Genomic DNA, 16,754 nt, shown 5'->3' with positions numbered 1-16,754 from the left:
ACTTATCATTCACAAGTGTTGTAATCCCAACACTAATTAGTCTGGAGTTGCTGCTTTGCGTTACATGTATTTCTTGAAATATGAAATTAGGGAACCGTGAAAGTAGGAGGGCTCTCATTTGATGCCAGAGGTCAGCTGTGTCTCCGGGAGAGAGAATTAAACAGTGTCTCTGCGACACATGATGTTGCTACTTCAGAACACATAGAAAGGGAACTGTGTGCCTTCCTTTGCTAGTGTGTGTGAATATCTTGCAAGTCTCCCACGGTCCTATTAGATCCCTGTAAGTCTCTCCCCTAGGGGAAACCCATTTGACTTTACCATATTCCTTGCTGTTCTGTTCGTTCCTCTGTGCACAGGGTAATTAAGCATATGCTAAGTCTTGCTGGCTCCCAGCTGAAGAGGAAGTGTAGTCTTCTCAACAAAAGGCACTGTCTATCATTATTAAGTTATCTTAATTCTAAGTACATTGCTAAATTCACAGGCACCTAAAGTGAAAGCAGTACCTTGCCAATAGATCCTAGATTAACATAGTCCCTGAAATACATGCTTACTGATTCATCTGTTGATGAGGTTGACATTTTGATGTAGGTGCCGTATATCTCCAAAAAATTTACTTGCTGTTTATGGTAATGAATATATATAGTTTACTTATGCAAAGTCAGTAGGCTATTATCATTTCTTGTATTCTGGTATTACTTCTCAAATGAGTAAATATTACATAGCTTTCTCAGTATAGTTTAACATTTTAACTTTCTAGTTTTTCAGTGATAATTTATATTTTAACAATATTAATGAGATTTGGCAAATTTAAATATTTCAGATATTCATGAAAATATCAAATATGGTGAGCCCAATTTTATCCCTTCATAGTTTTAGTTAAATGCTACAAACTTTCTCTCAAAATAGGTACTTGCCAATAAAATCATTACTTAATTCATCCTCTGAAATTAGAGACTTCATACCAAAGTTAATGATAAAGTTTTATTTATCTCTCTAAAGTAATGTTATTGGTTGCTTCCACAAAAGGACAGAAATCAACATATATCTTTACACTTTTTGCTTAAATGTACACAAAAATGGGAAATATATTGTTTAATATGTTCTATATTGTTAGTTAGATTAATTACCAGTTTTATGTTCCTTTTTTTCAGGACATATTTTGATAACATAGTCGCAATAGACTCTCTACTTGAACACATAATGGTAGGTTGCTTTTTATTTTGAAAATGATTGTATTTAACCGTTAGATTCATGTCCTAATACGTAGTAGAATATTTTCATGTATTTGATGTATAAAGTGTTTTAAATAAGATGAAAAGATGGTGCTTCGTGAGCGGAGGTGTTGTTTTGATTTATTTGTCACTTTTGATTAGTTTTGGAGGTATTTTGAATAACTTTTGGAAAAACATCTGAGTTTTTCATTATTTAGTGGTGAGCTATACTTTGAAAAAACATTTAGTTCCTTTTTATACTCTCCAAAATACCTTTTGCCTACCGATTGACCTTAGGAATTCCTAACTGACTCTTCTTGATCTTAAGGTCCGTTCTGTTTAGTTTTCATCTTAATTATTCTACTCTATCTGGAAGGCTAATAGGCACTTGGAGCTGAAAGCCATAGGAAGTAGAGTTTTATCCATATTTTCTTGTGTTGCTGCTTTAGTGCTCTGGCGAGACTCCATTAAAGAAGTGGCTTACAGCCAAAGTGACCTGTATGTGCACTCCACAGGTTGTCAGGCTTGCTTGGCACCATTCTTGCCCTGTTGTGTATTTTGATAAGGGTTCTTTCTCCTTCCCATTTTCCTGGTCTTTTCTCAAAAGATAGTAATCCTGTGTAGTAAGCTATAGGTTTATAGGCTTATCTCCAGGCTTCATGATACACACTGATGTATTTCTCTTTGAAATCATGGCAATTGAGTATGGAGTATGATATGCTCAGTGTCTTGTAGAGACAGAAAGTTTATGAAGGGAATTAGTAACATTAGGAGTTATTTATTGCTTTCAAGCCCATTCCTTATATAGTTAGTTATATTAATAGTTTTATTTGGATGAAAAAGAGTTCTTAATTGCATAGTAAAAAATAATTTGTTTGGTTATGACAAAATTTAAGGAGTTTGTAAAGAAGTAAAAAATATTAAGAAAACTGTAAAAATGTAAACATCTGGATTGACATAACTTGACTAGGAGTATAAGAAATACTCGTTGACTAGTTTTATTAATATTTTCTTTTTAAAAACAGTTTTATTGAGATATAATTACACAGCACACTATTCATCCATTTAAAGTGTTCAATTCAGTGGTTTTTAGTATATTCAAAGATATGTGCAACACACCAATTAATTAAGAACACGTTCATTACCTCGAAACAACACTCCGTATCATTTTAGCCATCACCTACTTATGCCCCCACCCTCCTCCGTCCCCCCACCCCCTTCCCCCCACAGTCCTAAACAACCACTAATCTACTTTCTTTTTCTATGGATTTACCTATTCTACACATCCCACATAAAAGAGATCGTGTAATGTATGGCCTTTTGTGCCTGGCTTTTTTTCACTTAGCACACTGTTTTCTCAAAGTCCACCCAGGCTGTAGCAAGTACCAAAACTACTACATTTTTTATCCTTTCATTGGCTGATAAACATTTGGATTGTTTCCACATTTTGGCTAATGTGAAAAATGCTACTTTGAACATCTGTATACATTTTTTTAATTGTATTCAGTTGGTTTGGGTGTATTCTTAGGAGTGGAATTACTGGGTCATATGTTAAGTGTGTGTTTCACTTTTTGAGGAACTGCCAGACTGTTTCTGTGCAGTTGCACCATGTTATGTTCCCATTGGCAGTGCACATAGGTTCTGGTTTCCCCACATTCTCACCAACGCTGGTTACCATCTGGCATTTCAACCTCATGCCAGTATTATCCAAGGATAGAAAAAAGGAAAGCCATTGAGCAAAATATCGATGCAAAAGTCAGAAATATATAATAACAACAAACCCAAGAGTAAAGAGTACATCACAGCTAAACAGCATTCACCCCAGGAATGCAAGAGTGGTTCAACAGTAAGTAATAAAGTAATATAATTCCTTATTCTAATTGAGTAAAGGAAGAAAAATTACATCATTTTAATAATGGCATACAAAAATTTTATAATGCTCAATACCCAATAACTGCAAACTCAACAGCAAATTAGGAATAGAAGGAAAAGTTAAATAGTATCTGCTGGGGACTTACAACAAACATACCTAACAATTAGGTAGAAGAAGTGTACACATTGAGGAAAATTTGTTACTCTCACTGCTTCCATCCAACAGTGTTCTTGTTTTCACTGAATTTTAAATCCATTTTTGTTATCGGAAATTGTTTTCCACTTACAATAAACTTCTGTGTGTGCATGTGTGTGTGTGCGCACGTGCGCGTATGCATGCACGTGCCTCCATAGGAGAGGCGGATGGCTTTTAGAATGACCTTCTGTTGCTCTGTTCTCATAAATATTCCCAACATGTGTCTAGGATCTATTCCTTTTCAGCGTGTGAGAGCGCCATTTCAAACTGAAAGCCTAATATTTGGCGAGAATGAAAATGTAAACATATCTTCAGAATCACTAATCTCTGAACAGAAGCCTTTCTCACTACCTGTAATTGTTCTTCGGTTGATTTTTCAACATAATAACATTATCACTGAACAGTGGAATTCTCTTATCAAATATGTATTTTCTTACTTAATTGTGTGGTTTTTTTTTAATTGAGGTGTAATTGACAAACAACATTAGTTTCCGGTGTACAACATAACAGTTCGACGCTTGTGTACGGGGCGAAATGATCACCATAATAAGTCTAGTCACCAAACATCACCATAAAAAGTTACCCCCCCAGATTTTTTTCTTGTGATAAGAACTTTCAAGATCCACTCTCCCAGCCACTTCAAATAGGTGCTGTAATACCATTGAGTATAGTCACCGTGCCGTACACCACACCTCCATGACCTATTCATTTCACGGCTGGAAGTCTGTATCTTCTGCCCTCATCATCCATTTTGTCCACCTCCACCCCCCTCCACACTGGCAACCACCACTCTGTTCTCTCTATCCATGAACTTTGTTTTGTTTTGTTTGTTTGTTTTGTCTTTTAGGTGCCAGATATGAGTGAGACCAAATAGTGTTTGTCTTTCTCTGTCTGACTTATTTTACTTAGCATAATAGCCTTCAGATCCATCTGTATTGTCACAAAAGGCAAGATTTCATTCTTTTTTATGGCTGAGTAGTATTCCATCATATATACATATACCACATCTATTGGTGGACACTTAGGTTGTTTCCATATCTTGACTATTGTGAATAATGATGCAGAGAATGTGGTGGTGCAGGTATAGCTTTTCGAGTTAGTGTGTTTGTTTTCTTAGGATAAATACCCGAAAGTAGAACTCCTGGGTCATATGGTAGGTCTATTTTTAATGTTTTTAGGAACCTCTGTACTGTTTTCCATAGTAGCTACACTAATTTACATTCCATCAACAGTGCACAGGAGTTCCCAATTTTCCACATCCTTTCCAGCACTTGGTATTTCTTATCTTCTTGATACTGGTCCTTCTAACGGGATTTAGGTGATACCTCGTTGTTGGTTTGGGTTTGCATTTCCCTGATGATCAGTGATGCTGAGCATCTTCTCATGTACCTCTTCGCCATCTGCAAGTCTTCTTAGGAAAAATGCCTTTCAGATCCTCTGCCCATTTATTAATTGGGTGGTTTATTTTTTGCTATTGAGTTGTATGCATTTTTTTATGTATTTTGGAGATTAGTCCCTTACCAGATATATGATTTGTAAGTATTTTCTCCCATTCAGTACGTTGCCTCTTCGTTTTGTTGATGGTTTCCTTTGCTGTGCAGAAGCTTTTCTAGTTTGAGTAGTCCCACTTATTTTTGCATTTGTTGCCTTTGCTTTTAGAATCAGATCCAAAAACAAAAACAAAGAAACAAAAACATTGCCAAGACCAGTGTCCAAGAGCTTACTGCCTATGTTTTGTTCTTCGAGTTTTATGGCTTCAGGTCTTCCATTCCATTAAATGGAATCCATTTTGAGTTAATTTTTTTATGTTATAAAATATTAGTCCAGTTTCATTCTTTTCCATCATGGCTATCTAGTTTTCCTGGCACCATTTACTGAAGAGACTATCCTTTCTCCATTTATATTCTTGCCTTCTTTGTCATAAATTAATTGACCATATATGCATTGACTCTCTATTCTGTTCAGTTGATCTACATTTCTCTTTTTATGCCAAAACCATTCTGTTTTGATTTCTATAGCTTTGTAATAAGTTTGAAATCAGGGAACATGATACTTCCACCTTTGTTCTTTCTCACAATTGCTTTGCCTATTTGAGATATTTTGTGGTTGCATACTAATTTTAGGATTCTTTATTCTAGTTTGTGAAAAATTCCATTGGAATTTTGATAGAGATTGCATCAGATCTGTAGATTGCTTTGGGTAATAGGGACATTTTAACAATATTGATTCTTCCAATCCATGAGCATGGAGTATCTTTCCGTTTATTTGTGTCTTCAGTTTTTTTCATCAGTGTCTTAAAATTTTCAGTGTACAGGTCTTTCACTTCCTTGATTAAATTTATTCCTAGGTATTTTATTCTTTTGATGTAAGTGTAAATGGGATTGTTTTCTTAATTTATTTTTATGATAATTCATTGTTGGTGTATAGAAATGCAACAGGGGGCACCTAGGTGGCTCAGTCGGGTTGAGCATCTGACTTTTGGTTTCAGCTCAGGTCATGATCTCATGGGTCGTGAGATCAAGCCCAGAAGCATTGGGCTCCACGCTCAGCAGGGAGTCTGCTTAAAGATCCTCTGCCTTTTGCCCACCCCCCCTGCCAATTAAATAAATCAAATCTTTAAAAAAAAAAAAAAGGAAGAAATGCAACAGATTTTTTTATGTTCATTTTGTATCCTGCAACTTTTTACTGAATTTGTTCATTAATTCTAATAGTTTATTGGTGGAGATTTTAGGGCTTGCTATAAGTAAAAGCATGTCAGTTTTACTTCTTTTTATCAAAGTTGAATGCCTTTTATTTCTTTTTGTTGCCTCACTGCTCTGGCTAGACCTTTCAATACTGTGTTGAACAGAAGTGGTGAGAGTGGGTATCCTTGTCTTATTCCTGATCTTAGAGGAAAAGCTTTCAGCTCTTTATCATTGAGTATGATGTCAGTTCTCAGCTGTGTTCATCTGTCCTCCCATGTTCGGTGAGCAGCTCTATGAGCATTACTTTGGATTCTATCAGGTAAGTTACTTATCTCCATTTCACTAGTTGTTCTTCCTGAGGTTTTATCTTGTTCCTTTGTTTGGAACATATCCTCTGTTTTCTTCATTTTGCTTGACTCTCTGTGTTTGTTTCTATATATTAGCTGAAACAGCTGCCTCTTCCAGTCTTGAAGGAGTGACCTGGTGCAGGCAGTGAACCTTACCATTCAACTTGCCCTAGTGCTTGGTTGTCTTTCAGACCTTTGTGGTTATCTGAGGAGCCTGATTTCTTCTGATAGGTCCCCGTTGTTGCAGGTGTGTCAAGACCTAATAGTGTTGCACAGGGAAAGATTTCAGTCAGCACCTGGTTTCTGGCTGATTGGAACCAAGAGTATCAGGCACCAGTTTTTGAAATATATAAACGGTCCTGTGGGACCACAGTCATGAACCCTGCTGGCCTCCAGACCAGGTGATCTGTAAAAATTGGTGACCATTGTAAAAATTAGGCCTCCAGACAAGTATATCAGCTCCTTTCCGAGAGGAGCTGGGAAGCTGTAGCAAGACCAAGGGAGAACACAGAGATGGCGTCCCCACCCTGCTTTCCCAGATGGCACCTCTGTAGTCTCTTGATGTGTGGCAAACCTAAGTCTGCTCCTCAGGTTGGGGTGCCAGGACAAGTAAATAGGCCTTCTTCACAGGAAGACTAAGGGTGTGTTTCAGTCTGCTGTCTGTGTAGTGCCCTGGGGTAGTAGCCTGCCGAGAACGGTCTTTCCGGTTGTCACAATCCTATAGGACCCAGGAACGCAAGCTCTCCACCTCCCACCCCAGCCTCCCTGGCCAGATGATCAAGGGGCATCCCCTGAACAGACTGCCTACACCCTGCCAGCTTTAGCGAGGCTGAGGGAGAGCACTGGACGGGGGTGCACCCACTAGCTTTGACAGGGCCACAGGAGAGCACGGGACTAGAATGTGGCCCACCAGCACTTTTGTGTCCCAAAAGGAAAAGGCTCCTGCCCATCTGGCAGACACTTTAAAATTAGTAAATGAATCTCCTTCGCATACATTCTAAGAGCTTTTCCAGCTGCTGCTTTGTGCTGGTCTCTGGGCAAGTAAGTCTGCATGGGAGCCTGAGGGTCTACTGGGTATAAGCCCTGTTGGTGTTCAAAGCCAGACATTGTAGGGGCTTCGATATGGGTATATATACACACATACATATATTCTTCTATTCCATTTTACTGAAGTTTTTATCATGAATGATTGCTGAATTGCATCACATGCATTTTTGACAACCATGAAGGTAATTGTGTGATTTGTTTTCCTTTGTTTTATTGTATTATGAAAGAATAGAGTTTATGATGCTGAACAGTTCTGAATAAAGTATAATTTTTAAATATTGTAATATGTTAATTTATTCCTAAGTTTAATTTGCTGAAAATTTTTATTTATGAGTTTTCTTCTGTTTCCAAGTTAAATTGGTTTGTGATTTTCTTTTTTTATACTATCTTTGTCAATTTTCAGTATCAGTAGCTTAGCACGTGTTCTAAAAATAACTGAAAAAGTTTTGTTCTTTCTGAACATAGAACACTGTAAATTGGACGTGAATTTATTTGTTGAAGATTCTTAAATAATTCCTATTTGAAATCATTTGGGCCTAAGACCTTTTATGGGGATAATTCTTTGACAGTTGTACAGTTGGTCTTCAGATTTTTCAACTACTTCTGAATTCATTTCCGTTTTCTAGAAAATTGTCCATTCCATTCAGATGTTTATAAATATTAATATAAATATGTGCCAAAGTGTTAAGCAGTTAACGTGACCTAGGCAATAGGGATGCAAATTCCGCTTTTCATAATGTAATCTCTAATAGTGTAGGATCATTATTATTATTTAATAATTCAAGATCCCATGAGTTTGCAAAATAGATGGGTGATTCTTCTGTTTGCCAACAATACAGTCTCATTACTGTCTCCCTAACTTTATGTCATTCATCCTTCCTCAAATATTTATTGAGGGTTCTTAGGTTATGGAGATCTTATATGTTCTAAAGGGTTGGCAGATGTTTTTTGTTAAGGGTTAAATAGTAAAGTTTTATGCTTCATGGACCATACTCTATTGCAGTCACTCAACTCTGCCATTGTAGCATCCTTAAACGATACATAAAGGAATGAACATAGTTCTTTCCCAATAAAACTTTATTTATAAAAACAGACAATGGACTAGATTTGGCAAATGGATTTTAGTTAGCCGACCTCTACTCTAGGTATTGTGCTGGGTTTTTGGAATATTGTGGGGAGAAAAAGAAGCAGTTTCTGTTGTCACAGAACTCACAGGATTATGGAAAGAGACAAATTGTAAGTTATCCTACTGATAATACCCAATGTACTCAGTCCCCAGCATAGCCAGTATTTGTTGAGTGAGTGAGTACAGTTTATAAAGACAAGTATAAACTATGAGGATGAACCAGGGTACCTAAACCGTGCTGATTTCTTTTCATTAAATTTGTAGTTTTACGTGAGATTTTATATTTTCCTCTGGCCACAAGGTGGCCCATGTCCCTCTTGCATAGACTTTGTGATGGCTCTTTTTCTCTGAGAATCAGCTCTTTTCTCTGGAGAATAATTTCATGTCTAAAATCTGGAGGGTTGAAGTTGCCAGAATTCTTAATCTAGGTAAATATGCTAATTGAACCGTAACTGTGGTCTCAACCCACAAGGGACAGTGGGATATTTTAGGCATTAAAGAAATAATTGTGGAAGGAAATCGATGAACAAGTGAATGACAAAATGAATACACAGTTTTCCAATTAGAAATGAAAAAGCATACTTGTTTTAAGAGCATAGGCCATGAAAACAACTAGTATGAGTTCAAATACCCAATCTGCCATTTACTAGCCACGTGATAGTGGACAAGTTTAGTTACCTCTCTGCCTCAGTCATCCTAACGTGTACAGTGGAGATAAAAATATTCCCTGACTTAATATTGTGATTGTGGGGATTAAGTGAAGGAAGACACCTAAAGGGTGTGAGAGTGTTGGCACACATAGTAAACACTCAATAATTGTTACACGTTATTATTAGTGCAAGTAAAATGCAACAAATATGAATATGAACCTCATTAGAAGTTGTATTTTGTATTTTTTCACGACTGCTGTATCACAAATGCCCGCCATCAGAATGCACTCTGGCCTTAGAGCTGACAGAGGCTGGTACCAGGCGTGAGGGTAAAGGCCTAGAGGTTCTGGAAGCGGGGCCGGGGTGCATCAGGGCTCTGCGGGAATGAGGCCTACAGCTGCGTTCCGGCCCACAGAAAAGTCCTGTAGTGTTTCAACAGCCCGTCCTGGGACACCCATGCAGAGCAGCGGTGTCTACCTATGTCAGCACGTTAACAGGAACATACAGTGTTTTGTATTTGTATACCTCTGTTTATTGAGTTATAGTGCCAATTTTCCACGCCGAGTATAGATCAGCTGAAATTTATATTTATTTCTGATAAAGTTTGCCTTTAAACTCTGAATTTCTCATTGGCTTACTCTTGTTTTATTGTTTGTCTTTAGATATATGCAAAAAATCTGGTGAATGCCGATCGTTGTGCACTTTTCCAGGTAGACCATAAGAACAAGGAGTTATATTCAGACCTTTTTGATATTGGAGAGGAAAAGGAAGGAAAACCTATCTTCAAGAAGACCAAAGAAATAAGGTACAGCTGGAAGTAGAATGTCCATACGCTGTGACTGCAGCTGTGCAGGTGTCCTGTTACCCACTTTCCTGTGCCTATTCGCAGGTGTGCTGACAGTACTTGTCATACTGTGATATCATTCCCACCAGGACCCGCCTCCTGAAGGTAGTACTTCTGGGAATGACATTGCAGTGCCGGCGAAAGCGCGCCTGGGAGGCTTTGGCGTCCCTCCTGGAAATGCAGTCTTCCGGAGGCGGTCCTTTTGGAAATCATGTCGGGAAACCTTACTAGTGCCCCAGGTAGGTAAAGGTATAGCCCGCCGGGAGTCTGCAGGTTGTCCTCTGCCCAGGAGCAGGGCATACCTAAAAACTACTGCCCCTGCCCCTTCCCGTACTACGGGACTGTCTTGAAGTCCAGACCACAGTGGACATTGAGCTGGGGTATGTAATGACTTAGGCACATTATTCTGTAACTGACCAGTTGGTTTAATCAGTCACATAGCACACTTCTGTTGCATCTAGAAACTAAAGCCTTCTTTGTTCTTTAAATGGCAGCTACTGTCACTTAAACGAAGAGTGGAGTTTGGTAGAGGCTTGCTTGCTCAGTCCTATCACAGTCTGAACATCTACAAGGAGCACTGTCACCAAACTTAAGAATCAAGCTTAACATTCAAAAATTGACTTTTTTTTTTAGACATTTGCATCCCTTTTGCTTATGTATCTTGTTTAACTATTTTTCCACATAATAATATGAAGTCCTTTGGTAGTTACAACATTATAGTAAAACACTGTTCCTTATTAATTATGAATTGCCTGTCACATACAAGAGATAAGCAGATGTGCAAGAAGCAGGAGTGAGGCCCTGAGCCAGGCCTCACCACTGCCTGCCGCGGAGCCCTAGGGTGATGGTTCCTGTATTCCACACTCACAGAACTCCGAATTAGAAGCACTATTTAGATTTTTTATTTTTACTTGTTTTATTTCTGGTTTATTTGTGTCTTAGACCTCGGTAAATCAGTCTGGATATAGTCATTTAGGTAAAGTAATTTCTCTTGCTAAAGGTTCAAGTGTTTCTTACCAGTGCTAGTGTTGATCTCATTTTAGAGACAATAACTTGAAGTTTGTGTTGACGAGCGTCAGAGAAACAGTGAGGGAAATGTGGTTGGCTGCAGCTTTCTCAATTGACCAGTGATGTCAGCTGTTTATGTGAGGGCCTGCCTCTTAATTATCTCCTGACCAGAGACAGCAAACCAAGAAAATTAAGCATAAATCATGAAATGGATTCTGATACTCTTTGCTTACAGCAGTCTAATTTGTTCTGTTCATGTTGTTCAAAGCACAAGAAAACCAGGATGAAACAAGCTTGCTTTTTATGCAATGTTGGGTTCACTTTTTGGCCTTTTAAGAAAGTTAATTCTCTTTTGTGTCACCTATCTTTTGGTTTTTCCCTTAACGTTGAGCTTTACTTCAATGATACTTACTTCCTATAATGTTGAAAATGTAATATTATGGAAATTATTTTCAAGCTATTGAAATCTGTAGATATTGTGGACTGTAGACCTCTTTCTTAAAATTTTGTAATGAGTGCATGTACTATGATGATATTATAATGAGAAAACTGTTTACAAAATGAGAATATATTTATAAAAGAAAGTGCTGATATTATATACCAAAACATAATTAAGTATAATCAAATAATGCTTGTATTTTGACTGGTTTTAAATTTAACAAATAAGAGAAGCAAAGATACTAGAAGTTGTAAATTGTGTTATTTTTATATAGTGCTTGTGTTGCAAAAGCCTTAAAGTCCCAGTCCTGCCTAGTATCTCAAATCAAATATAACCTGTAAGTTTGGTTATATGTGTGGTGGAAAATACACTAGTGTAGACCTGCTTCCTTGTTTTTATTGTGCCACTAACTTTTTTAGGAATGTTGGTAGGTTACTGAACCCTTATGGGCTTCTGTTCCCACCACAGTGAGAATTAATTAAGAAAATTTACGTTGAGGGGAGCCTGTCTGGGTTAGTCGTTAGAGCATGGGACTCTTGATCTCAGGGTCGTGAGTTCAAGTCCCATTTTGGGCAAGGAGAAAGAAAGAAAGAAAAGGAAGGAAGGAGGTAGGAAGAAAATTTATGTTGAAGCATCTTGTAAATTATAAGGTACTTTGCAAATATAAAGGATTATTATTGGTCAGTAGAGGAGAGTGCTAGTTAATTTCTCAATTTCAATTTGTAATCCAGTATAACTTAATATATTGTGGATTATATCTTAAACCAAGCTTCTCTAGTGATTACCATGCAGTGTTTCTCTGCTTTACCTTTACATGTTATGTAGTAATAGGATTTCGAATATGTAAATGTAAAATTAATGCAAGTATTTAAAAACAAAACAGTGTTTTTTTCTTTAATATTTAGTGGTAATGAAATGTTTCAAGTTATTTTATAACATCTGTATTTTAATTGGCATGTCCCTCTCTTTTATGTCTGCAGATTTTCAATTGAGAAAGGAATTGCTGGTCAGGTAGCAAGAACAGGGGAAGTCCTGAACATTCCAGATGCCTATGCAGACCCACGCTTTAACAGGTAAGAAATCGTTTATGCCCCTGTCAGTCTCTCCCTCATGTCCCATCTGGCTGGAGCCTCTGCGCTGGAGCCCCCAGCTCCCCACCCATGTGCCAGTGCAGTTAGCGCCTTCCTCCTGGGCGCTCTGCTACACTTTATTTGAACCAACTCTATTATCAGTACCCAGTGTTTCCAGATATTTGTAAAATGATAGACTCGAAACCATTAATGATATCCAGCTTATAGGATATTAAAATGTTATAAAAGCATTTATACAGGAAGAGTTAAAGTTTGCAAGGCTGCTTTTGTTTTCATTATAGTGTTAATCATTCTATCCTGGGCGTGTTCTCTATCAGACCATACCCTACAAGGTAGTAACACCTACTGATGAAAGTACCTACTTGTGAATTCAGTTCCATCACTTATTAGTTCTAGAGTGACCTGGAGTGAGTTATTTAATCTCACTGAGCTTCTGTCTCCTCATCTTTAAAATGGTACAGTAATGCCTATTTTATAGGGTGCTTTTTGTTTTGTTTGTTTTTGTTTTGGTAAGATTAGAGAAAATACTTGTAAGAGATCTGACAACTTTCCCTGATACAAAGTGGGAACTCCATAAGTTGCTGTTTTTACTGGATATTATTAAATTTGGATATTAGATGGCTTATAAAGATTTTTTTGTTTTGTTTTGAGTTTCTTTGGAGAACTAGGAACCAAATTATATAATCTGATTTAAATAAATCTCTAGAAATTGAAAGTCTCAAGATTGATGCTGTGACTGGGAGTAATAGTTCAGATATTTTGACAGTAGTGTTCTGTTAATTCAAACATTTGGTTCACTTTAAGAGGAATTGAATAGCATGAACAATAAGTTTTTTCAGAAATTTGATTAGTGTCAAATATGTGCAACATGTATGTAAACACAGTTATATCCCAGTTGATACGTTTTATCAGTAAATTAAAGAGTATGCAGAAAATCTCAGGGTTTTTTCCCAAAAACCAAACTTGTTATTTTAGTGCTTAAATATTGAAAATATTTATATATCCTTATTTAAAACTGTTATGTAAAAATTTTATGGGTCAACTCTTAAGAACATGAAAAGGCAAGCAACAGATTGTGAGAAAATATTTGCAAAACATATATCTGAAAAATACTCACATCCAGAGGATGTAAACAACTCTTTCAACATAATAAGATATCCTAATTTAATAATAGGACCCAAAATTTTAATAGACATTTCACAGAAGAAGATACATGAATGGCCGTTAAACACACGAACAGATGTTTGATGTCGGGGAAACAGAAATTTGACCATGAGATCTCACTACACAACAATTTGAATGGATACAGTTTTTAAAAAGTGGCATCAGCAGGGGGCCTGGGTGGGCTCAGGGTCATGGGATCAAGCCACACGTCAGGCTCCTCGCTTAGTGTGGAGTCTGCTTGGGATTCTCTCTCTCCCTCTCCCTCTGCTACTCCCCCCCAAACACACCAAATAGATAAATAAATCTTAAAAAAAAATAAAAAGTGTCATTAGCAAGTGTTGGCAAGGATGTGGAGAAACTTGGAATCACATACTTTGCTGATGGGAGTGTGTAATGGTACAACCACTTTGGAAAAAGGGTGTGCAGTTTCTTGTAAAGTTAAGCATATACTTACTGTACTCAATCAGCCCCACTCCTGTATCAAAAAAAAAAAATCTGTCCACACAAAAATTTGTATACAGATCTTCAAAACAGCATTATTCACAATTGCCAGAAAACTGGCTGTTAACAAAACAATAATAGGCATTAACTGGTGAATGGATAAATAAACTGTGGTCTGTCCATACCCCAGAATACCACTCCACAGTGAAAAGGGCTGAACCACTGATACCTCCTACGGGATAGATGAATCTCAAAACAGTTCAAGAAGCCAGGCACAAATGACCACCATCTCACTAACTGCCTTTAGGTACATGATTGTGTCTATGGAACGGAGTCCTGTTTGCAAAAAATATTTTCTCCAAATCAGGAGTCAGCAGAATTTTCTTTTAAGGATCAGATAGTAAGTATTTGGGGCCATAACGTCTCTGTCACGAGTCCTCAGCTGTGTTGTAGGGTGGCGACAATCCATTCAAGAATGGTGCCCTTGTCTTCCATTAAAACTGTTTACGAGACAGGAGAGGGCTAGTTTGGCCCAGAGGCTGTCGTGTGCTGACCCCTGCTCTAAATTTTCAAGGTGGTAATTCCTGTTTAAGTTTGTCCATTAGCAAGTTACATATCTCAGAACATATGACCAAGTTCAAAGGAACATGTTACTTTACCAAATTTATCATATTTTTCCTCTGCATTCAGTTTGCCCCTGTTTACTTAATAATGCTGTGGATACATAAAACCGAATGATAAGCTGAAAGCCTCCAAGAGACTGTTCTGAAAAACTCTCTTGCAAATAAAAGAACAGATTGGTTAGAATATTTTTGATGAGATTTTAATGAAACACTTTCACATGTGTCACATTGTCCTTGAATTCAGCAGCTCAACAGTTCCATTACAAGTATTTGTAATAGAAGCGTGTAAATTGCAAAACTCAGTTGAGATTTATGATAGAAGCTATAGATTATTTTCTCCTGCGTGTTTGTGTGTTGCTGCTGTTTTCCTGCACGTGGCCGCAGGGAAGTGGACTTGTACACAGGCTACACCACCCGGAATATCCTGTGCATGCCCATCGTGAGCCGGGGAAGCGTGATCGGTGTGGTGCAGATGGTGAACAAAATAAGCGGCAGTGCCTTCTCGAAAACGGACGAAAACAACTTCAAGATGTTTGCCGTCTTCTGTGCTTTAGCCTTACACTGTGCCAATGTGAGTGCTGCTTCCGTGATTATCTTCCTCGGTACTCAGTATCCACTTTAAAACTGGTTAAATAAAGTAGTTGAAAGGATGGGTTCTGTTGTTTTATTTTGTTTTTTCAGTATTTCCTTCATATGCCAGAAACAGTGATTCCTGGTTGTACATATTTTAGGAAATGTCTTCAAACGCTTGGGGGAGAAAATCTAATATTTTAGCTTTTGTTTCAAGGTGTGAATTTGTTAAAAAGAAAAATGAGGTTAATATAAAGGTAAAATGTTTGAACAGAAGGTTTCTGTCTCAGGGTATCTACTGAAATGAGTAAGGAAAAGGTGACCTGCACTATCATTGTTTGTCATATGGTGCGTTTGAGAGTCTTATATGAAAGAGAACGATGAGTCCCATGTGAATGCCGCCCAGGACGTGCTCTGGCTGTCCGCTTTCTGGACCCTCACGGCATGGCTGCCCTGGTTACTGCATAATCCATGCAGTTCCACTGGTCTTAGGAAGTCTCCCTTTAAGATAGTTGGCAAAACATCTATCAACTCTAGGAATCCTTTAGTGATATTACTGGTATTCTGAAGTCAGGGAAAATTTTATTCACTTTTTTTTCAAAGCTAAACCAACATAAATGGGAGCTAACACCTTCCTAACGTAGAAAAATGGCCTTTTTCGAAATAGAACCATAAGTTCCATAGGAGCAACCACATAGCTAGTGGAAACAGCTGAGGGATGATTAGGAACAAAAATGGCAAAAAATAATGCCCTGGTGACTGGGGATAATGGTTTGCAGTTCAGTTGGTGCTGCTCCATAAGAACACCCCCTCTTCCCACTGTGTCACCATGTGCCCACTCATGGGGACCTCTCTTGTTACTCAGTTCATCAGAAATACATAAGTGCAGTTGTCAGGTACTTCCTGCTTCAGACATTTTCTGTAGCTGTATTTCTCTCTCATAAATAAAAATATTGACAGCTTATATTTGTTTAGTTTAAAAGTTGCAGAGAATGTAATTTCTAATATATCCTGAATATTGCTTTTCATCGATTTTAAAATGTATCTGATGGGATCTAACTACTGTAGCTACTTGAAGCCAGTTTAGTCCATTTAAGAATGGACTTATGATTGGAAATTACAGTATCATTCTTTTCTCTCTCTGAATGTGTATTTCTATTACCCCACAAAAGTTTGATCTCATGTAATGTATTTTATTCTTAAAAGTGTTTTATTAATTAAGATAATCTAAAACATCTATAATAAATGTTAAAAATTAATTTTGCTTGTGGTAGTGTATTATATGTCATTATTAGGATACATGTGGTCAAAGCAACCATGTTAGGAAATTTTAATAAGTAATTATCAAAAAAATACAAATTATTGGAAACTGTTATATCCTAATGTAATGTCTATGGCTTAAAATAAAGTTATATCCGTGCATACATTTTACCTACTTTAG

The 16,754-nt window shown here is 37.4% G+C and overlaps 1 protein-coding gene across 10 annotated transcripts in view; it reads left to right on the top strand.

Moving 5' to 3' along the window:
• PDE10A (phosphodiesterase 10A) overlaps positions 1 to 16,754 on the top strand; it is a 579,847-nt gene that overhangs the window by 510,295 nt on the left and 52,798 nt on the right. For all 10 annotated transcript variants that reach the window (XM_073894211.1, XM_073894212.1, XM_073894208.1 and 7 more), the window contains 4 exons: positions 1,152 to 1,203; positions 9,796 to 9,938; positions 12,405 to 12,497; positions 15,128 to 15,314. In XM_073894211.1, coding sequence (XP_073750312.1) covers positions 1,152 to 1,203; positions 9,796 to 9,938; positions 12,405 to 12,497; positions 15,128 to 15,314 — 475 coding nt within the window. The remainder of the gene's footprint in view (positions 1 to 1,151; positions 1,204 to 9,795; positions 9,939 to 12,404; positions 12,498 to 15,127; positions 15,315 to 16,754) is intronic.

The sequence above is a fragment of the Callorhinus ursinus genome, unplaced genomic scaffold (genome assembly GCF_003265705.2).
Source record: "Callorhinus ursinus isolate GAN/ISIS: 27379988/994484 unplaced genomic scaffold, GSC_fseal_2.0 scaffold6, whole genome shotgun sequence".
Lineage (NCBI taxonomy): Eukaryota > Metazoa > Chordata > Mammalia > Carnivora > Otariidae > Callorhinus > Callorhinus ursinus.
Note: the sequence above shows the minus strand (reverse complement) of the source record. Positions and strands in the feature narration are given on the sequence as shown.